General features: G+C 41.6%; 1 protein-coding gene across 4 annotated transcripts in view; it reads left to right on the plus strand.

Moving 5' to 3' along the window:
- Positions 1–314: 314 nt before the first annotated feature.
- The window catches only part of LOC136874672 (uncharacterized), a 226927-nt gene continuing 204414 nt past the window's right edge, over positions 315–22827 (plus strand). For 3 of the 4 annotated variants that reach the window (XM_068227738.1, XM_068227740.1, XM_068227741.1), the window contains exon 1: positions 6153–6370. In XM_068227738.1, the coding sequence (XP_068083839.1) occupies positions 6272–6370 (99 nt within the window). In that variant the 5' untranslated portion in view covers positions 6153–6271. Of the gene's footprint in view, positions 409–6152; positions 6371–22827 lie in introns of those variants that run through there. The other variant, XM_068227739.1, reaches the window with a different exon arrangement.

Here is a 22827-nt window from a genome sequence, read left to right on the forward strand (position 1 = left end):
GAAAAACAAATTGAAAAATAGGCTTTTTCAATCGTGAAATTACAAACGTTTTACCCCAGTGTGGCAGCGGGCTCGTCAGTTGGATTGTTAAAGCGTTTTAAGACGGTGGCTGATAGTGCGCGATTGAGACGCCACTGCAAGCCTCCTTTGTAGAACAATGGAATGACGGAGCATCGGGGAGATATGTTCCCCCACTTGTATAAATACCTGCATCTGGCTTTTATACCAACTTAATTGTTTGATGACTCACGCTTGTTTTAGACTGCGACCATCCCAGGCTGAGCTCGACTGAGCACTGTTGCAACTAACTTCGAGGCTGTCTAAGTAGGCACCCAGATGTTGCGCCAACGATCTAAGGAAAGGTATTCATCCCCCTCCCTGAAAGGAGAGGTGCGGGCCACCTACAAGGTAACGCCTTATTTCTGGCGCATAACAGTAGAGTAGTAGTAGTAGTAGTAGTAGTAACAACAATAATGAGTTATTTTATAAGTTGGTGGTCGGTACTCTAGTGTATTTATTTATTTATTTAGGTTTTTCTTTTTCGAATCTGGCCATCGAAGGACTGCGTAAAGTAACCTATTGAACTTATCTGTGTTATTTAATGCCCAGTTTTTTCTTGCTCACCACTAACTCTATTCTTTTGCTTTGTTGTTTCCTCCGCTCTTCCACCCGGATGTAACTTCTTTTTATGCTTTCTTCCTCCTGAAAACGCTTACAATCTTGAATTAATCATCTAAAAGTTGTTCTCTCGTGTATTATATTTTCAGTTATTTCCACTACTACTACTACTACTACTACTACTACTACTACTACTACTACTACTACTACTACTACTCATCATCGTCATCATCATCTTGAACCTTCCCCAGTTTCCTGGGTACGGTGAATGAGCATTCTCCATTTACTTCTGTCCATGTAGGGTTTACTTTTATAACCTATTACTACTGAATGTTTCATTCCTCCCCTAAAGGGGGGAGACGGGCCTCCTAGACGGTGACGTCGTTTCTCAGGTCGGGAGATTTGTCACGGTGTGGAGAAGATCAGAGGGTTGGCGGCCGTGGTACGTACCAGGAACTGTCCCGGCATTCGCCTTATTGCAAGAGAATGGAAAACCACGGTAAACCATTCTCAGGATAGCTGACGGTGGGTAACAGCCCCTCTTCCTCTCCCGAAAACAGAAGCATAGAGCCGTGGCCATGCCTCCTCTGATCGGTTGGTCGGTCAGAGTGCAGAGCTGTCGGGCCACGGACCAGCCGCCCACTCTGCATCCACCGACTGGTCGTTATCCCTATGGAGCTAAGTGGTAATAAAACATCAAGATTAATGTGTAAACATGGTTTAATACGAACTTCATGATATACTCTGATATATGTGGTATTTATCTGTCGGAAATCGATTAACATAGACAATAGCTAGGAATTCAAAGACGACATTAATTTAGGTGTAAGTCGTACGGAACCACAGTGCTGCAATCTGGCAGAGAAACAATTCATTAAGTTTGTTTGGTGTTCGCTGATTCATAATCTCTGACTAATCGTGTTTGAATACCGGACAATTCGTACCAGGGACATGATATACCACTTGACCAGCTGACTACTTGCGAAGTGTCAGCTAATGACTTAAAATATTTAGGATAGAACAACAAATACTGCTGGAAAGAATGGGATGTTTTCCGGCTGCATAACCCCAAGACCATACTTTACTGTCGGACGTTGTCAATGAGATACTGGGTAATGAAGTTCCAAAGTGAAGGGAACTAAAGATATCCACTCATTCAAGTGTAAGTACCATACCGCTTCTGTGGTGTAGTGGTTAGTGCGACTAGCTGCCACCCCCGGAGGCCCAGGTTTGATTCCCCACTCTGCCACAAAAATTGAAAAGTGGTACGAGGGCTGGAACGGGGTCCATTCAGCCTCGGGTGGTCAAATGAGTAGAGGGGGGTGGGTGTTGATTCCTTCCTCTGCCATCCTCGAAGTGGTTTTGCGTGCTTTCCCACTTCTCCTCCAGGCAAATGCCGGGATGGTACCTTACTTAAGGCCACGGTCGCTTTCTTGTCTACCCCCACAAGGCCCCTGTTCAGAGTGGTAGGTGAGGCCACCCGGGTGAGGACCCCTCCTCACCAGTCGTATCTCCGACCCGAAGTCTCACGCTCCAGGACACTGCTCTTGAGGCGGTTGATGTGAGATCCCTCGCTGAGTCCGAAGGAAAAGCCAACCCTGGAGGGCAAACGGATTACGAAAGAAGAAAGAAATAAACGAATTGAATTTTCACGACCGTATTGTAATCGAAACCAACTTTCAACCTATTAGGTCATGTTACGTGCATTTAGTACGTGTTAAAGAGATGTTAAGTACAGAACAAAAATGGCCAACCAGACACCAGTGGGATCCGAACCTACAATCTCCCGATTTCGCGTCGGTTGCTCTACCAATTGAGCTATGGTGGCCTAGGCCATCTTCGTTCTGTTGGAAAGGATCTAAGGTACAGCTCGGTTTCGATTACAATACGGTCGTGAAAATTCAATATTCGTTGACTTGGCCCTCAACGGGCAACTTAAATGCACTCTACAGTGTGAAGGTAGTAGTACCACTCGACACATACACCCAGCTCCCGTGCCAGCGGAATTAACCAATGATCGAACGTGGGCCCTCTGACCAAAGGCCAGAACGCTAACCATTAGCCATAGAGCCATACGCTATGTTTAATAATATTTGTAAATACCATAAGTAGATTTATGTTAGTCTAGTCAGACATAAGAAAGGAGCCGGACTAGTTCGCGGAATGGCCAATATAGCGGCCTTCGTTTCAGAAGATGTGGTGGTAGTGGTAATTACTGTTTTAAGAGGAAGTACAGCTAGGCAACCATCATCTGTATAGTACTAATCAGAGAGAGAAAATGGAAGGGGATCTGACCCTTCAATAATGAAGGTATCGGCCAAAGGAACACAAGGGCCACGAAGGGCGTGAAAATGAAAGACTCCTTGGACCTCGAAAACGTAATACCATCGGGGTTGGAAAAGAACAAGAGTTGTCCAAGGAAGGTCGATGGGATAGATGAAAGTAAGGAGCCTGTCACAAGTAAGTGGAATCAATGCCAAACTCAGCTAAGGGTCCTGAAGTTACATTCCCACTATTTTAAGTTGAGAGCTCCTGATCCTCCTTTAAGAAGCCAGACAGGGGCTACTGTGTATCTATCCTACCACCCCCACCATCTCACCTTGAGCATTCTTCTGTAACACCATACTTCAAGAGCCTCTATTCCAGGGATGGCGAACCTTTTCCAACTAGTGTGCCATTTTGAGTTTGGTTTATTATTCTCAACTGTTGACCGTGCCACTTCTTATTTTCTTTTAAGGAAAACCTACAACCTACAACACCCCCTCCCCTCCTCCATGTTGTCGTAGTTCGTATGCTCAACAATGTAACTAATTTCTACTTCATCACATTTCCGCAAGGAAATCAGAAAAAAAAAAACACCTATCCTTGCCTGTAAGATCACATTCATGCTTGCATCAAAACATACTGCATGCATGTGGGAGTTATCCAAATTAGCTTTCAATTGCTCCGAAACTTCTCCGCTCATTTTTATGATTATATCCTTGATAGCAGTTGAGCTGGCTGGCATTCCTTTAATACTGTTAATTATTAGTTGTTAGGGAAGTTTTCAAATAATGTGTCGGACGTCAATAAGAAAAGTTTCCTTCAAGAGCTCACCGTTAGAAATAGTTTTCCCACGCATGCTGTACTATGCAGTGAGACAGATGGGAACAGCCTCACTGATTTTATTTCTTGGCCGGAAAGATGATACAAAATAGTTTTTTATGTGTAATGTTCGATATTTTGTGAAACGAGCTCTCTTCTTACTTCATTTGAAATGGAACAAACATTTGAACGATTAGTCTCCAAAATTGGGCTTTACATTAAATGTGGGGGATATGTTGTTTTCGAACACAAGCAACACATCTTTCTGTTAGTCCGAATTCCCTTGTCCACAGTTCTTGAAATATACGGTCACCACCTTTGTTAAGTTAATGTTCTTTTCGGCACCGAAAACATGTTTGCGATGTCCGTATACAAAACTACCAGAAAACGACACTATTTCACTTGACTTTCTGGCGTAGCAGTGTTGCCATATTGTACGTCGGAATGGACTAGTATTTAGTTTTTCGATATTTATTTCTTACACTTGAAACACTATAAGATATGTATTGTCTGTACTACAGGATGTATATAAAAACATTCTTATATTCATGTGGCGTGCCACTGAAATCGTGTTCACGTGTCACCCAGTGACACGCGTGGCATAGGTTCGCCATCCCTGCCTCTATTCTCTTTCTTTTTTAGCTAGTTATTGTCCGAGTTTCTCTTCCGTACAGTGGTACACTCCACATAACAATATTCAAAAACATTTTTTCTAATATGCATATCACAGTTTGAAGTGAGCAAATGTCTTTTCTTATCAGAGTCTACCTTTCGTGTGCTAATCTACATTATTATGTCCTCCTTACTTCGCCATCGTTAGTTATTCTTGTACTCAATAACAACAGGAGTGGGTATACGGTATTATACCGCAGCCAAGACCTCTATCGACGATACAGAAACGTGGGAAGGCGATTTTAAGGGTACTTGTGCGTGGACATCCTAGAAAATGCTCCAATATTTACTTATATTCATGGTACTCCTGCTACTAAAGTTTAGAATGCACAAGGTTTAATTATTATGATAATTCCATTATACCGTTAGAAGTATCTTAAACCCATAAAAGTTGTACTTTCACAAAAATTACATTTGTTAGCATTTTTTAGTGAGTTTTTGTAACATTCAATAACTTTTGTCACATCATGGGTTGGTACATGTATTTCAGAAACTATTGAAGATAGGGAGGTGAAATTTTGTATAGAAATCTTAGACAGAAATTAGATTAATGTAAACTATCTTTAAGGTGTTTTTTGTTGCTATTTGCTTTACGTCGCACCGACACAGATAGGTCTTATGGCGACGATGGGATAGGACTAGGAGTGGGAAGGAAGCGGCCGTGGCCTTAATTAAGGTACAGCCACAGCATTTGCCTGGTGTGGAAATGTGAAACCACGGAAAACCACCTTCGGGGCTGCCGACAGTGGGGTTCGAACCCCACTGGATACTGGCCACACTTAAGCGACTGTAGCTATCGAGCTCGTTCTGTAGAATTATCTACACACTAGAAATGCTATATTGGTCTACTTTGAAGACCAGATTATGCTGTGCATCTATGAAATATTTCATTCCAGTAAAGTTGCTGGTTTCTGAGATACATGTACCAACCCATGAAGAGGCAAAATGTATTGAATGTTACAAAAACTCATTAGAAATGTATAACAAAAGTAATTGTTGGGAAAGAACAACTTTTATGGGTTTAACATATTTCTAGTCCGCCTCTGTGGTGTAGTGGTTAGCGTGATTAGCTGCCACCCACGGAGTCCCGGGTTCGATTCCCGACTCTGTCACGAAATTCGAAAAATGGTACGAGGGCTGGAACAGGGTCCACTTAGCCTCGGGACGTCAACTGAGTAGAGGTGGGTTCGATTCCCACCTCAGCCATCCTCGAAGTGGTTTTCCGTGGTTTCCCACTTCTCCCCTGGGCAAATGCCGGGATGGTACCTAACTTAAGGCCACGGATTCTTCCTTCCCTCTTCCTTGTCTATCCCTTCCAATCTTCCCATCTCCCCACAAGGCCCCTGTTCAACATAGCAGGTGAGGAAGCCTGGACTAGGTACTGGTCCTTCTTCACAGTTGTATCCCCGACCCAATGTCTAACGCTTCAGGACACTGTCCTTGAGGCGGTAGAGGTGGGATCACTCGCTGAATCCGAGGGGAAAACCAACCCTGGAGGGTAAAGATATTAAGAAAGAAAGAAAGAAAATACTTCTGAAGGTATAGTGAAATTATCACAATAATAACCATGTGCATTCTAAACTTCAGTAGCAGGAGTATCATGAATATAAGCAAATATTGGAGTGTTTTCTATGATGTACATGTACAAGTCCCCATGAGAACAAATCACGCAGATTCACCTACACTGTAGTTTCTATGGGTTTGATAAGAAGCAGGCGTGGACACTTCTACAAGTAGTTAGGGGACTCACTTATCTGTTTCACTGTCTTCTCTGATAACATCGATAACACGTTCAAATTGTGATGCTCCGTGAAAGAGAGGTGATCCCTTGTGCGCATGGTCGCTACGCGATGGCTGAACGGTACTTCTAACAGAGCGGTTTGAGGAGACGGACGCTATGAGTGTGTCTCTTGTAATCGGCGTCCTCGCGGTGTTTACGGCGAGCTACGTCGCGGGCTACAGCTCCACCAATTGTATACCTCACTGTACACAGCTGGTAAGTACACCTGGAATGATTTCTTATCTGTTTTAACAACACGGAGAATGACTTGCATGGTACTAATTCAAAATTCAACCTTGAATATTGTCGTACGTTCTCGTCAGATATTATGTGTTGTGGTACTCACAGACTAAGGTCATTGAACTATAATAATTTGTTTATCATCCATTATATCGATGCTAGGTGTCTGAAATTTGTCTCGCAGAAGTTATTTAACATGCCAGAAGCTGAGTCAGCCGGCTGAAAAGAAATCACGAAAACCCTTTAAGAACAGAGAGTAACATTGTAAAGTATTTCACTTTGAATTTCCCCGTGGTTTCGTCTTGTGTTTGAACAAACATTGATTAAACTTCCAGTGAATGAATATGAAAACGTTGAAATATACTGGGTGCCATTATCAAAGCGAATTTTTAAAAAAGAGGGGGGGGGGGAATCATTAGTACAGTACTGGTAATACGTCATATTTCAGAAATGGATGTTCTAAAATATATTTCGTCCACAGTATAAGGTATAAAAATGGAACACCGGAGATGTTACGTAGTTCGTATCTGGTGCACTATTTCTCCAATTTGTTCATTGTATTAGGTATAGTCAACAGAAAGAAAATTTGGGTAGCAATTGACTTTCTATTTGATTTTAAATACACTGTATTATGTGAGACCGCCTACTTTTGCTGTTACTAGATGTCCATTGTAAAGCATATCCAAAAAATCTGCAGTGAATCCGAAAGAGCCTCTTTAACAGAAATTTAGTATAGCACAGTACACTTTCTTTTATTTATAAAGTAATATTTTACTTTATATATTGTTCGACCATGCAGTCAGCCTCAATTTCAATTTTGACGTATGTTAATGAAAGTCAGGAACTCGAGCTCTTTGATTGAATGGTCAACGTACTGGCTTTTAGTTCAGAAGAGCACTTAGTCAGTTTCCCTAGCTCGGATACTGGATATTTGCTTACGCTTACCTTCATTTACACATAACACATCACAATACAAACCACAACAGAAACACGAAATTGTTGGCGTCAGGAAAAGCACCCGGCCGTAAAACTAGGGTAATTCCATACAAGATGCCGACGATAGGAAATTGAGAAAAGGGCAGGAAGGAGAATAATGACAGCAGGATATTATCCTTTTTTAATTTGTCACTATGAAAATGAACTTATACTATTTAGACGAAGATAAAAATCCAGCTCCCGTGCTAGAGGAAGGAATTGACCAGACGCAAGTAAAATCCCAACCCCGGCAGAGAATCGAACCCAGGGCCCTTTAAACCGAAATCTATTACGCTGATCATTCCGCCAAAGAGTAGTAGTGACCTCATAGTGTGCTCTCTGTAGCGAATGCTTGAACATGATTTCTCCCCCCCCCCACTCCCCCAATCGCAGAGGCGCAATTTGTTGGTTGTTGTCCTTCTGTTCCCAAGAGAGGGGGTTCAATTCTGGCTGAGGCAGCTGACATCTGAGCCTGTTTAAGCTTGACACTCCGTGTTATTCGTGTCTGATACGTTAAAGAAGTCTTGTGGGACGAAATTCTGGGGTATTTTAAAATCTAGGCCTATTTTAATTGAAGAGATATTAAAGGATTAAATTATATTTGTACAAGAACTCAAATAGCTTTAGAATGGATTTAGAATATAATATTCACATCCCTTAGATTCGGACCGGCTGAAACTGGAGAAAGAGCATTTATTTATTGCAATCCATGTAATTGATACTAGCTGATGTACCCGTGCTTCGCTACGGAAGTCTACATTGTATACAGAATTGTAAGTTAGGTAGAGTACACGTTGTGAGCAAGACTGTATTAAATTGCATAGCTCTTAACGTTACCCTAGAACGTCTTTTCTCATATGAAGACTGCTTTAGGGAATTTTCATTGTAATGGTAGGCCCTTTTGCCTACCATCAATCACAATCAGGTTGGGGAATTGCATTATAATGGCAGACACTCACTCTCCACCTGCCTTTTTACATTCTCAGAAAGACTGTTTTAGTGGTTTTCCCAACTGAAATGAACACAGCTCATTACAATGACGTCAGTGGGAACGGCGCGAGTAAAAGCAAAGATTTCACATGAAATACGAGATCAAACGAAAAACCACACATTTTCTCACTTTTAACGAACAGTACTACGCTGCCGATGTAACAGTCGAAGTGCCAGAGCTGGAATGACCAGGCCGTAGACAGCCGTGATCCGTGAACACTCTTAATCTCTTTTGGTGGGGGTGGGGGGGTCGACTAATGGAGAGTCCCAGGGCAAAAATTATACCCTTTTTACTATTACTAATCTGTTTCCTAGGAGTACGCGATGAGTCGGAAAATCTCAATTCACTACACTGGCGGTGGAAAACTCTATCTGACTTGGAGGCAATTTTTTTTCTCCAAGCCAGAGGAGAAAACCCCTCTTCACTGCTAATTTTGAATAAAATGAATGTAGTATTGAATAAAAGTGAAGAAGAAGTTATTTTTAAGAAGCGGCTCTTCACAAGGATGAATTGTAAGTTATTTTGTGAATTGTGGTACTATAATTTGGAATATACCTAAATTGTAATTCTAGACCAGGTCATAGTACTACTACTATACTAAGCATGCCTCTGCCTTAAGAGTGCATATTGCTCATTCAAAACAGCGTGTCAGAGTAGGGATCGAATAGCTGGAATGCTATGATGAACCAGTGCGTTACGTATCAGCAGTACGGTATCAGAAAATGTATGAACCAGAGGAATGACATGCTAAAGAAGAAAGTTTTCTGACTCCCCAGCTATAGAACATATATAGCGCATAATTGAATCACATGTATCTACGGGCTTGTACTGAATACAATACTTTCTTCTTCTTCTTCTTCTTCTTCTTCTTAATCTGTTTACCCCCCAGGGTTGGATTTTCCCTCAGACTCAGCGAGGGATCTCACCTCTACCACCTCAAGGACAGTGTCCTGCAGCGTGAGACTTTCGGGTCGGGGATACAACTAGGGAGAATGACCAGTACCTCGCCCAGGTGGCCTTGTCGGGGGATGGGAAGATTGGTAAGGATAGACAAGGAAGAGCTTGCAAATTGCATTACGTCGCACCGACACAGATAGGTCTTATGGCGACGATGGGATAGGAAAGGGCTAGGAGTGGGAAGGAAGCGACTGTGGCCTTAATTAAAGTACAGCCCCAGCATTTGCCTGGTGTAAAAATGGGAAACCACGGAAAACCATCTTCAGGGCTGCCGACAGTGGGGTTCGAACGCACTATCTCCCGGATGCAAGTTCACAGCTGCGCGTTCCTAACTGCACGGCCAAGTCGCCCGGTGACAAGGAAGAAGGAAGAAAGCGGCCGTGGCCTTAAGTTAGGTACCATCCCGGCATTTGCTTGGAGGAGAAGTGGGAAATCACGGTAAACCACTTCAAGGATGGCTGAGGAGGGAATCAAACCCACCTCTACTCAGTTGACCCCCCGAGGCTGAGTGGAGCCCGTTCCAGTCGTCGTACCACTTTTCAAATTTTGTGGCAGAGCCGGGAATCAAACCCGGGCCTCCGGGAGTGGCAGCTAATCACACTAACCGTTACACCACAGAGGCGGACCCACATACTTTTTACAGTATTTAAAAATATACTAAGTAAGTCTTATTTTACGGCAACGCTTTAATTATGACCCTATAATAGTAACTTTTTATAAGATAAAATACAGTAAAGAAACAAAAAACATACCTCCACCTTTGGAAAAAAATTCCTTAGTCTGTTCTGTTTTTTACTGTTAACCTTGTTTTCTTCCACATACTTTTCAACAACATTTATTGCTGAGAGAAACACTGCCATTTATATTCGACTGATTCTGTATGTAGATTCGAAACCACGCAGCCAAGATTCGTAAATGGTGCTTGTCATCCACGACTTCCGAGGTTGCTTTCGTACATGACCCGAAAAACAACGAGGCTTCGCCGATTTTCCGATTACTAGAAGTTTGTTTTTCGGTTCCCGTCATATTAGCTCCCAGCATCATTGTAACCGTTTCTTTACTTGTTAACTGTTCCCTGTATTGCACAAAGTTGTACAAAATTCCAGTTACAGAGTACTTTTCGATTCAAGGGGGGGGGGGGGGGGCGTTTGCTGCGAGAAACCGAGACCGAATTTCGAATATTAGAGAAATAAATGCACGTGAAGAATAGGATAAACGGCCGGGAAATTGAAGTTACTTGGAGACACTAAAAATTCGATTAATGGAGGTTCGAGATATCGAGGTTCGACTGTACATGCATTAGATTTTCCTTGTTACGACTATATGTCTTTTTTTTTTTTTTTTGCTAGGGGCTTTACGTCGCACCGACACAGATAGGTCTTATGGCGACGATGGGATAGGAAAGGCCTAGGAGTTGGAAGGAAGCGGCCGTGGCCTTAATTAAGGTACAGCCCCAGCATTTGCCTGGTGTGGAAATGGGAAACCACGGAAAACCATTTTCAGGGCTGCCGATAGTGGGATTCGAACCTACTATCTCCCGGATGCAAGCTCACAGCCGCGCGCATCTACGTGCACGGCCAACTCGCCCGGTGACTATATGTCTACTACTACATTAAATATTATACTTAAATCTAATAGTGTTGATATCCATTCTGCAAATGATCTATTCCCTTCTAAATGCTATACAATACATATTCTAGAACAAACACGTATCCTACCTCTCATTAGTTACGTTAGTGCTTGTTTTATTTTATTTTGGAAAATATATATTTTAAATACAGGAAAGTTCTGCTGTTTTTCCCCGTGCAATCCATTCCGTATTTAATAGTTTTACAATTATATGGAAGTATTGTTTTCTTTCTATTTTAGTTTTGTATTAAATACCTAGATTTTTAATCGTAAGTGGCCGGGCTGAGACGGTTGAGGAGCTGGCCTTCTGACCGCAACTTAGCAGGTTCGATCCTGGCTCAGTCCGGTGGTATTTGAAGGTGCTCAAATACGTGAGCCTCGTGTCGGTAGATTTACTGGCACGTACAAGAACTCCTATGGGACTAAATTCCGGCACGTGGACGTCTCCGAAAACCGTTAGAAAAATAGTTAATGGGGTATAAAGCCAATAACATTATTATTATTATTATTATTATTATTATTATTATTATTATTATTATTATTATTATTATTATTATTATTATTATTATTATTATTATTATTATTATTATGTCCGCCTCCGTAGCGTAACAGTTAGTGTTATTAGCTGCCGTCCACGGGGGCCCGGGTTCGATTCCCGGTACTGCCAGGAATTTAAGAATGGCAGGAGGGCTGGTATGTGGTTAAAATGGTACATGCAGCTCACCTCCAACGGGGGTGTGCCTGAAAAGAGCTGCACAACCTCAGGATGAGGACACGAGTTTACTTATTATTATTATTATTATTATTATTATTATTATTATTATTATTATTATTATTATTATTATTATTATTATTATTATTATTATTATTATTATTATTACAGTGGAATCTCGATATATCGAATCACTTCGGAAGCTAGATTTTATTTCAAGTTATCGAAATTTCGAGACATAGAGAATACCGTTTTTGAGCATCTACAGTATAGTAGCATATAATTCAATCATATGTACCTACGGGCTTATACTGAATACATTATTTTTAATAGTATTTAAAAACACACAAACTAACTCTGTTTTACGGCATCACATTAATTATAACCCTTATTATAGTAACTTTTTAGAAGACAGGATATAGAACATACAGTAGTGAAACAAAAAACATACCTCGGTTAACAGCTTTCGAAAAAATCCGTTAGTCTCTTCTGGGTGTTACGGTTAACCTTTCCCCCTTCACGTTGAAACTTTCGCCAATACCACACAGCTGAGATTCCTAAATTGAGCCAAATACAGTAGAGAAAATACGCGACACTCTGCGAGATATCGAGGGACAGCTATTAGAGTTCTCTCTAGCGGATTGACCTGAGAACTACTGATTCTGTCATAAGAGCACGTGTATTTGTGTGTGAAGTTTTTGGTGTTATTTATGCGTTTTCAGTGAGTTGACATAATCAAATAGTAGTGTGTGTTATCCTCGATATCTCCTCTCATTATGTTGGAAAAGGTATGTACTGTGTTTGGATGCAGTAACTATGAAGTAGAGAAGAATACGCGGTCTTTCTTCCGTTTCCCTCGAGACAAGAAAATGTAAGTAATATTGTGTTTGTATGTATATTCTTCCAGTGACAAATAGATTTTTATAGTACTTCATAATCTTCTTACCTGCTCGACCCATATTTTAACTGGCTTAAAATATAATACGCATATTTTATTGTATAGTGCAGCAGGTAACCTTCAATATCGATGTGTTGCTGTAGGTGTGATCTGTGGGTTTTGAAATGTCACAGAAGTGATTTGGATAAGGTGTACAAGAAAGAAGGGACATTACGCTTATATAAGATAATTTCCAGGCCAGCGACTTTAGAAATCCTGTACTATACAGTCAACGGTATGTTACATTTTTACTCTAATTGTACGTAAATATTCCTCATAGCATCAGTATCGACAACATTTTCATACTTTTCTTTCTTTTATCCCTCTTCTCAGATTAAAGCCGGGATTTTATAGATGTTCTTTCTGTCAATAGGTTTGATGTTAAGAGGAAAATTGTCCAGCTTTTAAATGTTAATTCATTGCATCATGTGTGTAAGGGGTGTGCCGATATTTTTATTGACAAGTGTCTTAATGTGATGATACAATGTCCTTTAAATGAGACAAAAGACAAATCTAACCGTAAAAGTTCAGGCAGGAATGCTAAAGCAAACAAAGTCATGCATAAATGAAAGATCAAGCCATTTCACAGCAGTCTATTTCACATCTTGTTTATATGTCTAATTTCAGTCTTTAAATAATAACCTTTTAAATAATTCTACATTCATTCATCCAGAATTGCTTTAGCAACTTCGAAGTTATTATCTCAATAATATTTTCTTTCTAGACGTAATTTATTTATCCATTTTCGTATATTCATTTCCATCGATATTTGAAATTAGCGCCAATTTTCAGGCCACGTCACTAGGAGCGCCACTTGCGAATTGTCTCCCATTTTAACAAGGCTATATCCGTAAGTGTCGCGTATTGTCTCTACTGTAATTGACTGAGCTTGTCATCCGCGACTTCGGTGGTTGCTTTCGTACGTGACCGGTAATTAATTCACACCCGAGAAACAGCGAGGCTTCGCCAATTCCCGATTATTAGAAGTTTTAGGTTTTCGGTTCCGTCATATTAACTCCCAGAATCGCTTTTTTTTTTTTTTTTTTTTTTTTGCTTTTGGCTTTACGTCGCACCTACACAGATAGGTCTTATGGCGACGATGGGACAGGAAAGGGCTAGGACTGGGAAGGAAGCGGCCGTGGCCTTAATTAAGGTACATCCCCAGCATTTGCCTGGTGTGAAAATGGGAAACCATGGAAAACCATTTTCAGGGCTGCCGACAGTGGGGTTCGAACCCACTATCTCCCGAATGCTGGATACTGGCGGCACTTAAGCGACTGCAGCTATCGAGCTCAGTAGAATCGGTATAAACCCTTCTTTACTTGTTAACTGTTCCTCACAACCACAAATGCCGTATTGCACAGGTAATGTTGCACATAATTCGAGATACAGGGTTTTTTTTTTGTTCTTTTTTTTAATTGAAGGGAAGAAATGATTGCTTCGAGAAATCGAGTAATTCGTGTAACCAAATTTCGAGTAATAAAGAAATAAATACACATGAAGAATAGGACAAATGACCGGGAAATTTACGTTACTTCGAGATACTGAAAATTCGGATAACGGAGGTTCGATATATCGAGGTTCGACTGTATTATTATTAACCGTAAATGAGTCAGTCTCCTTACATACGCTCAACAGACGCGCCTCTTCTACCGTTTCTCCAAAGAATTAGCAATGATTTTTTTTCCGGGTATTCTGTGGAACGCAGAGGTGAAAGAAGGTGCGGGCGTGAATGGTTGGATATAAAACAGTCAGAAGATTAATTTAAAACTTTAAATTAGAGCTATATTTCTTTCTCCTTTATCGTTGGTTTCTTTTCAAAAGTTAGACTTTACAGTTCAGGTGCAAAAAAATTAGCTCATACGCTAGGGCAGGGCCTCTCAGGGTGCATGCACTGTGCACGGTGCAAAAGACGACTTGGCTTGGTTGACCAGAGTGCAGACCCCCACTTCTCGATTTGGAGCAATAGCGCTTACTCTCTCTTTCCTCACGCCTGTCTCCCTCTGCCCCACTTGCGCCGTAGCGCTCCAAATCCGGGCTGAGTTGAGCCGAATAGAGCCGAGTAGAGCCGAGCTTAGCCGAGTAGCCCAGTGACGAAGCGTTGATCCGAGCCATGCCGAGCGGCATCGATGCACAGTGCACGGAGCTCTTGCGCCTCGATCTGCACGCGTGAAATTTTGGGCGTTTGAGAGGCCCTGCGCTAGGATAACAATTTTAGAAATTCAAAACAATCAACAAATAACGAATTAGCAATCTTGAGCTTGAAGCTCTCTAATAACAATTTTACCTGAACACTGCTGCTCCTTTCAGTCAACAGTCAAGAACGGGTCTCCCCATTTCTTTTACATCAACAGGAAGAGCATCTTTACTCTATCAATTTACACCTTCCCGGCCTATCATAGGCACAACCTACGTTTAACAAAATTAAACAGTCTCCACTGTCTTATACTATCAATAGTCTGATGTCTTTAACATGAAATGAATGAAATAGAGTTTAACAGGGGCAACTGTACCCATTCTACACGGCCGTCGGTAAAAACAAAAGGTTCAAGTTACTGGCCAAAAATCAAAACAGCAAGGAGGCGAACTCCTTGAAATTTACATGAAATGCATAAAACCCTATTTGGGCTTATGACCCTGGGTTTTACCCCTAGTTGTTCTAAAATCATTTTAAAAGAGGAGCGGGGCAAACGGCAAGCCTGCTTTACTCCTTTCTAGCTAGTTGCTTCTCCGTCATATCTCTCGCGTCTTATCACTGCAGTTCACTTTTGTTCATATTGTAGACGACTCTGATTTCTTCTTCTTCTTCTTCGGGTACGAACTGTGTCACACATATATGGATCTGGCCTTGTTTTACGGCCGGATGCCCTTCCTGACGCCAGCCCTAATTGGAAGGATGTAATCGCTATTGCGTGTTTCTGTGATGATTGGTCGTGTAGTATGTTGTCTGAATACGAAGAGGAAAGTGTTGGGACAAACACAAACACCCATTCCCCGAACCAGAGAAATTAATCTGACGCGATTAAAATCCCCGACCCGTCCGGGAATTGAACCCGGGACCCTCTGAACCGAAGGCCTCAACGCTGACCATTCAGCCAAGGTGGTAGATGACCCTGCTTTCTTTGTACTAATTTCAATCACTTTTAGAATCTCACGTTATAAAATTACTTGCAGATCTACAATGACCATATTCAGTTCATTTAATGGACTTATTTTGGGAATGTCCACGCACTCATTAATTCCACATATTGAACCCTTTAGGTCCTTATTGAGGGATACCTACCTTCCTTACCTATCAGCAAAGTTCATGAGATCTGTCTCTTGGGTCGTTTCGGGTTCTTCGTCACTTGCTGAGGTAAAGGTAGGGTTCATTAATTCTAATCTATCTACTGGAATGAAAGGTCTGTTTAAAAGATTCCTATTTATTCAGGAAATTCTGAAGCAATCTGTCACTGGTATCATAGAAGTCAATTGTGTCCACTGGACACCACAATCATTTTTACATAAATGTCAGAACACTGGCGTGAGACTTTAACGTAATTGCCTGATGGGCATTCTTACTAGAAACCATTGTCTCAATTATTAATCATTTAAGAAAGGAAAGTCTGGAAATCCTTAAATTCGGCTTCCATGTGAGACCACATGTACCATCATAGTGATTCGTTATGGTCCAGCCCTCGTAACACGAACTCTGGACTCTGAGTATAATTAAGGCCGTCCAATTGGTGTGTGCCACACAGTGGTTCTACGGCATGGACCCTTAATTGAATCGATGTGACCTGCGTCTATGTCATGGACCGACCTCTAATCTTCTAAGTTACTTTAAAGTCATTGTGGATGATGACCGCAAGGAAATGATGCTACAATGGCATATGGCCCTAATCTTAAGTCACTGAGGTTGATGACCCCCTGACCATCCAAGTTTCTAGGCTGAAGGCTAAACACAATTAAGTTACATCGGTTGATGACCAAAGTTTCCACTTTACTATCCCCAGCACATTCACTGCTCAATCAATCAAAGTTCAATAATTACAACAACAACAATGCTCACAAACTTTGTGGCAGAAAATCCATTTCCTTCGGATATGTCCCTTTTATCTTTACTTTATTTTTTAATATTCCCCAGACAACAAATTAAAATTTCCAGAATGCATCTCCAAGTTATTCGCTGGATTAAAGTTATTTCAAAATGCGGTTTCACTGAATTCAATAATTTAATAAATTTAAATGATTTAACGAAATATTAACAAACAACAAATTTCATCTCCGCGGACTCTGGTTTCCTCACAAATTTCTACGCAGCTGTGATGTGAATTCAATATTGCGATGTTTATCTGGCTGGAAAAGAATTTGTTACATCATTCATGTCCAGCTATATATCTCATCTAGTGATATCACACTTTAAAATTCAATATAATCCTAACCTTTATTAACACTTGGATATCCTAATAATCTACGTACAAACCAAACAGCTCGCCATATAATTACGATGTCATATCTCGTCATTACCATTATGAATTTTGCACACCCCTCACAGACAAACCGATCAATCACGACCATCGCTCTATATTTTGGACAACCCTAAATTTGGTTACTCTGTTCCTTATACTCAAAGTTCGTGATTTCAAATGTTCATTACGTCCCCAATTACAGTATTTCACAATACTTAGATCATTACCGGCTATGAATTTTCAACTAAATCCAGCATTTTAACGTTTTCCTGGCCGAGAATACAGTCTCAATACCAAGCCTGTCCCGTTAGATAGCTGAGGTGTGTCACCCCCCTCGCTCGCTTGGCAGTTACAGGAACCACCTGGTTTATTCACAGATGACTGACTTCTCAAAATGCTCCCTTTAAACTCTGCCGACATGATTCAACAAATACGATATTCTAACCAACAAAATGCACAGATATGCTTCAAGATGCCCACACTAATTATACGCGTCGCCAATTATACCGCTATGGATTTCTATGAATTTCTTTCCATTCTCAACATTATAAATATTCCTCGGGCTATCATATCCCGGCTTCAATGACAGGACTCTAACCTGATTCGCACATCTCATCTCAACTCATATAAAACATTCCTCGGGCTTCAGTGTCCCGGCTTCAATGACAGGTCCAACCTGATTCACAAAACTAACCTCTGTTTCCCAGCTCCACAATTATCATCGACCAAGAACTGGAATAAAATCCCCACTAGAAATCCCAACATCTAATATCGCACAATGCATTACTCATGAATAACTTCGCATAAATGATATCGTATTTAATAACTTGATTTTTACGAGAAATGACTGAAACATTCTACTAGATCTTTTATTGTCAGTCAGACACAGTTTAAAATGGGCATTAAATAAAAACGTTTCTCTCCGTGACCAAATTCATCTCCCTTGGCTCTCACCCGACAGCGCGCTTCCTCTCGATTGAAAATGAGTAACCATGGATTATTATTATTAACGTCAAATTGCAGACAGAAGAATTTTACGTCGAATGAACATCTTACTTTGACATCACAAAATACAGGCAGTACACTCACACGGATGACGATCTACATTGGACGTGATATCACTTCGGAATCCTATTCAATAACTTTTTACAACATTATACGGCCCTCGCTAAACTTCAAAATTTTGTCCAAGTGGAAAATAAAACAAATGACTCTTTTAGTCGTACTCTCACATTTACAAAACTTAGTAGGGCGACCACTGCGTCGTATATCCCCATGCAAATACACTTTAAGAAATCACGAGACGAGATATAAGAGGCAGTAAGATGGAAAGTCACATTACCTTATGTAGTCACACCATTGTTCGTCATAGGGCTCACCTGCGACCCTGGCATTTTATTTAGCCATTTTTACATTCATGGCTGTACATATCATTGTGTTTCTTCAGGTTTCCTGGAATAAAGCATAAAAAAAAGAAAATACCCTTCACTTGTTTGCTGGGCGCACACGATGGACTATAATTATTTCGGCACACGAATTACTTAATCACATTAGAATATTTCAGTACTTTGACCGTCCTATCTGATACACTTATTTCTCTCAAGACAACTATCTCCCCATGGAGTCAAGACTTAGCCGCAATGGCTAAAATCTGCAGTTGAACTCAGTCTACTTTCGTTGGTTTGATTTAGCAGAGCAGCTCAACAATTTTTCGTCCGCTTTGTATCACAAATGCCGGAGAAGGAACCTTCGTCATGGCGTCCCTTCATATTTATAGCAGTTACCCCCTCTCTTCGGATCTCTCCCTTTGCCGCCAAGAAAATTTCTCTAAATTTTCTGACTTACCTAAACTGTAATTTCAAGAGTTTTGAAAGTGACTACATGCTTGCTACATTTCTGATGGTAGTGTTCATGGACATTTAAAAATTTTACGGGTTCGATTTGTGAGATGATTGACCCCCTTTGATAGGCACTATATTTTTTTGACTTGGCGTGGTCACGCCGTGTACACGCGCTTTGAAATAGTTCATAAAAATGACTCGAGATTCTTCCGCCATCGACACGTGTGGTTGACGTCACGTACCCCAGAGCGTGGGACCGAAGGTAATCACCCCCTCGTCACGTGTCAAATCCATGCTATCAAGAATCCAACTTTTAGTTTAATTGTTACATTACTCATAATGTTCTTAGGGCACAAAGGTCATGGGTTCAATATTAAGAAAAAAATTCTTCCTCATATTTTGACTCACGTCAGTTTTAAACGAATTGAAAGGACAAAGCTGGGATGACGACAACGTAATCAATAGAGCTAGCACGATGAGTCAGTCCACTGGGATGAATTAGTTCACTTCCGTTTGGAATTTTCTGTTGCGTGGTTTATCTTTGAGGTCTGGAATGTTAACAAGCTTTTCCTCTCATAAACACACTAGGCTTTTGCATAAATATTTGCGCAAATTAATGAATAGCATAAGAATACCTGTTTATAGTGATTCATGAAATAAGAAGGCAATTTCTGTAAATGTACAGGGTGTAACTGAAACGAGGTATATCATTTGTGGTGGTGGTGGAAGATGGTATTCTAAGCAAAAATCTTCCAAATATTTACTCCTATCTTTAAGAAAAAATAAATCACAAATATTTTGGATATGTCAGCACGGTTGTGATTTCTCCAGGTCGCCTTCCCCTCCAAGGCGGTGCAATATAGGTCAATGTGTCTCATGGTCAGTGCCCTGCGAGTGTTCAATCTACAAGCAGTGATAAGCAAATTATATCGGTACGACCAGCAACACAGCTGACCCTGGGTTTTACCCCTAGTTGTTCTAAAATCATTTTCACTAACATTCTATGATAAACAACTGTGATACAAGACATTAGTTATCGCATGCATGGTGAAAGGCAAGGTACGGGCTCTGAGAACAGCCGAAATGGCCTTTTCAAATAATGAAATATGTGGTGTGATTTGTGGTGAACCGGGCGAGTTGGCCGTGCGGTTAGGAGCGCACAGCTCGCATCCGGGAGATAGTGGGTTCGAACCCCACTGTCGGCAGCCCTGAAAATGGTTTTCCGTGGTTTCCCATTTTCACACCAGGCAAATGCTGGGGCTGTACCTTAATTAAGGCCACGGCCACTTCCTTCCCATTCCTAGGCCTTTCCTGCCGCATCGTCGCCATAAAACCTATCTGTGTCTGTGCGACGTAAAGCAAAAAAAAAAATTGACGAAAGGGGTCGTTCACCGGGGTTGATTATCGAAATTACTTTGTTCTTTGAAACAACAAACAGTCAATGACACTTACTAGGTAAGACTGCACAGTCCAATCCTTTATGTCAGGCTGTAACAACAACAACAACAACAACAAAACAACATATTTTTTACGCTTAACTTTACGTCGCACGAACACAGATAGGTCTTATGGTGATGATAGGATACGAAAGGGCTAGGAGTGGGAAGGAAGCGAACGTGGCCTTAATCAAGGAACAGCCCCAGCATTTTCCCGATGTGAAAATGGAAAACCACAGAAACCAACTTCAGGGCTGCCGACAGTGGGGTTCGAACCCACTATCTCCCGAAAGCAAACTGACAGCTATGTGACCAAACCATGTGGCCATTCGCTCGGTAAAGCAGTTTGTTTACATAAGGATTTTGCAAGACGATCATTGCTATTCTCTTATCACCTGATTCACTCCCCTCCCACTCCTCACTCCTACCAACAGGCAAAGTCATACTTGGATTACGCAACAACTTCCCCTCACCTTCTTTGATTCGTCTTACCCCTCCTTGCTAAAGCAAACTTGATTTGCCTCTCCTACCTGAAAAGTTACTTGAAAACTTAAAGATATTGACTTTTTAATACTATCTAATTTTAAATTTCAATGTTGACAACTTCTTCGCATAGCTTGCTTAGAAATGGTCTCTTCTATCACCTGCCAGACGGACGTACCTTATTTCAGTTACAACCTGTATATTTAAAAAAAAAGGTTGACTTCTTGTAGGCCTATGAGGTAAAGGATAAGAAATAGACCGTTCTTCAACCAGTAATCCATATCTGGATAAACATCTGTATAAATATAGAGCAGACGAACAACGACATATCTTGATCATATTTCTACAGGGAACGAACATCCAGTGACAAATCTGTTTAGTGTTCAGTTCAAAGTAATTTGAATGTTTATGCTACTACAGTATTTCTACGTGTGATGGGAAGTGACTAATTAGGCCAAGGAAACCATGAAATTTTATATTGCCCGGCTGAGTGGCTCAAGCGGTTGAGGTGCTGGCCTTCTGACCCCAACTTGGGAGTTTCGACCCTGGCTCAGTCTGGTGGTATTTGAAAGTGCTCAAATACGTCAGCCTCGTGTCGGTAGGTTCACCGGTACCTAAAAGAACTCTTGTGGGACTAAATTCCGGCACCTTGGCGCCTCCTAAAACCGTAAAAGTATTTAGTGGGACGTAAAGCCAATAACATTATTACTAAATTTTATATTGGTCCGGCTGAGAATCTGGGTTGATTTAGACACTCACATTCTATAGTCAAACTTGCAGTTTTGAATTCCGGCGCAATCTGCATCATGGAAGAGCTCTGGTTGGGATAGGGGACTCTCTCTGCAGTGGACACTTTACTGCCCCGAGGCAATGTTTTTTTTTTTTTTTTTTTTTTTTTTTTGTTGGCCGGGTGACTGCTCATCTTTAATTTAGCACCCCGCCGAGACAATAAAGCAAATAGGCTGGCACCAAGTTGGAGGTCGGCCTTCCCATCATGCTGTTCACCTGTGTTCTCCGTAACGTTCCCCTTGTACTTTCTGAAGATGACCTCCTTACTGAACTTCATCCAATCGGCGCCTATTCTGTCTCCAGGCTCTACGAAGGGACTCAACCAGCACCAGATATACTTGTGTATTTTCACTCTCCAGCAGACCTCTCCACCATCTACGAGACTGGAGCCCGTATTCGTGGTCATCTTTATCCAGCGGAAACTACTCCAGAGGATATTCAAGTCCAGCTCAGCTACAGGACGACGAAACTTTTCAGCCTGCAACAGCCACTCTGATCGCCGTAACCACGCCATCTTCCTCCACCTCATCACCACAACCTTCGTCTTCCCTTTACACCACCCCTGTCACCACCACTACTATCACCACCACTACCACCTCAGCCCACCCGCCTATTACTACTAGAGTCATGTCTCATTCCTTCCCTCTTATGACGTCTACTCTTCCCTTCCCTCCCAACCCTGATCTAACACATCCTCAGAGCGCATCACTTCAGTCACCTGCCGAGAGAAATTCTACTACAGATGCTCCTGGAAACATGGTACATCCTCCACCGACACCACCGCCTTCTGCTATCTATGCTAACACCTATAGCTGCATGGTTGGCGGTGTAGAGCCTAGCATACCATCTGCAGTCATCGCCCAGGAACTCCGCCAGGCAGGACTACCCGTGCGAAGAGCTTTCCGCATTTACAACGCCGGCGTCAGATTTCTCCTTCCAACTTCTGACGACGCACGACTCATCGCCACCGGGATACACCTCAACGGCCGCCACCATCGGCTCGAACCATCTCGTTCACCTCCCCAAACTTCGCCTCGTCCCACCACACCTTGTAGCCGTCCCCGACCTGCCCCACCTCCCCAACCACCTAGTCCATATCTTCGCCCTTATCCACCCCCACCTCTACCGGTTATTTTTCACCACCACCACCTTCCTTTGACATCATTCGACTTCTCCTCACTTCTCTTGTTAACTTCTCCTCCTTCTATCATAACTTTGTACTTCACCTATTT

This window comes from Anabrus simplex, chromosome 5, assembly GCF_040414725.1.
Source record: "Anabrus simplex isolate iqAnaSimp1 chromosome 5, ASM4041472v1, whole genome shotgun sequence".
Classification (NCBI taxonomy): Eukaryota; Metazoa; Arthropoda; class Insecta; order Orthoptera; family Tettigoniidae; genus Anabrus; species Anabrus simplex.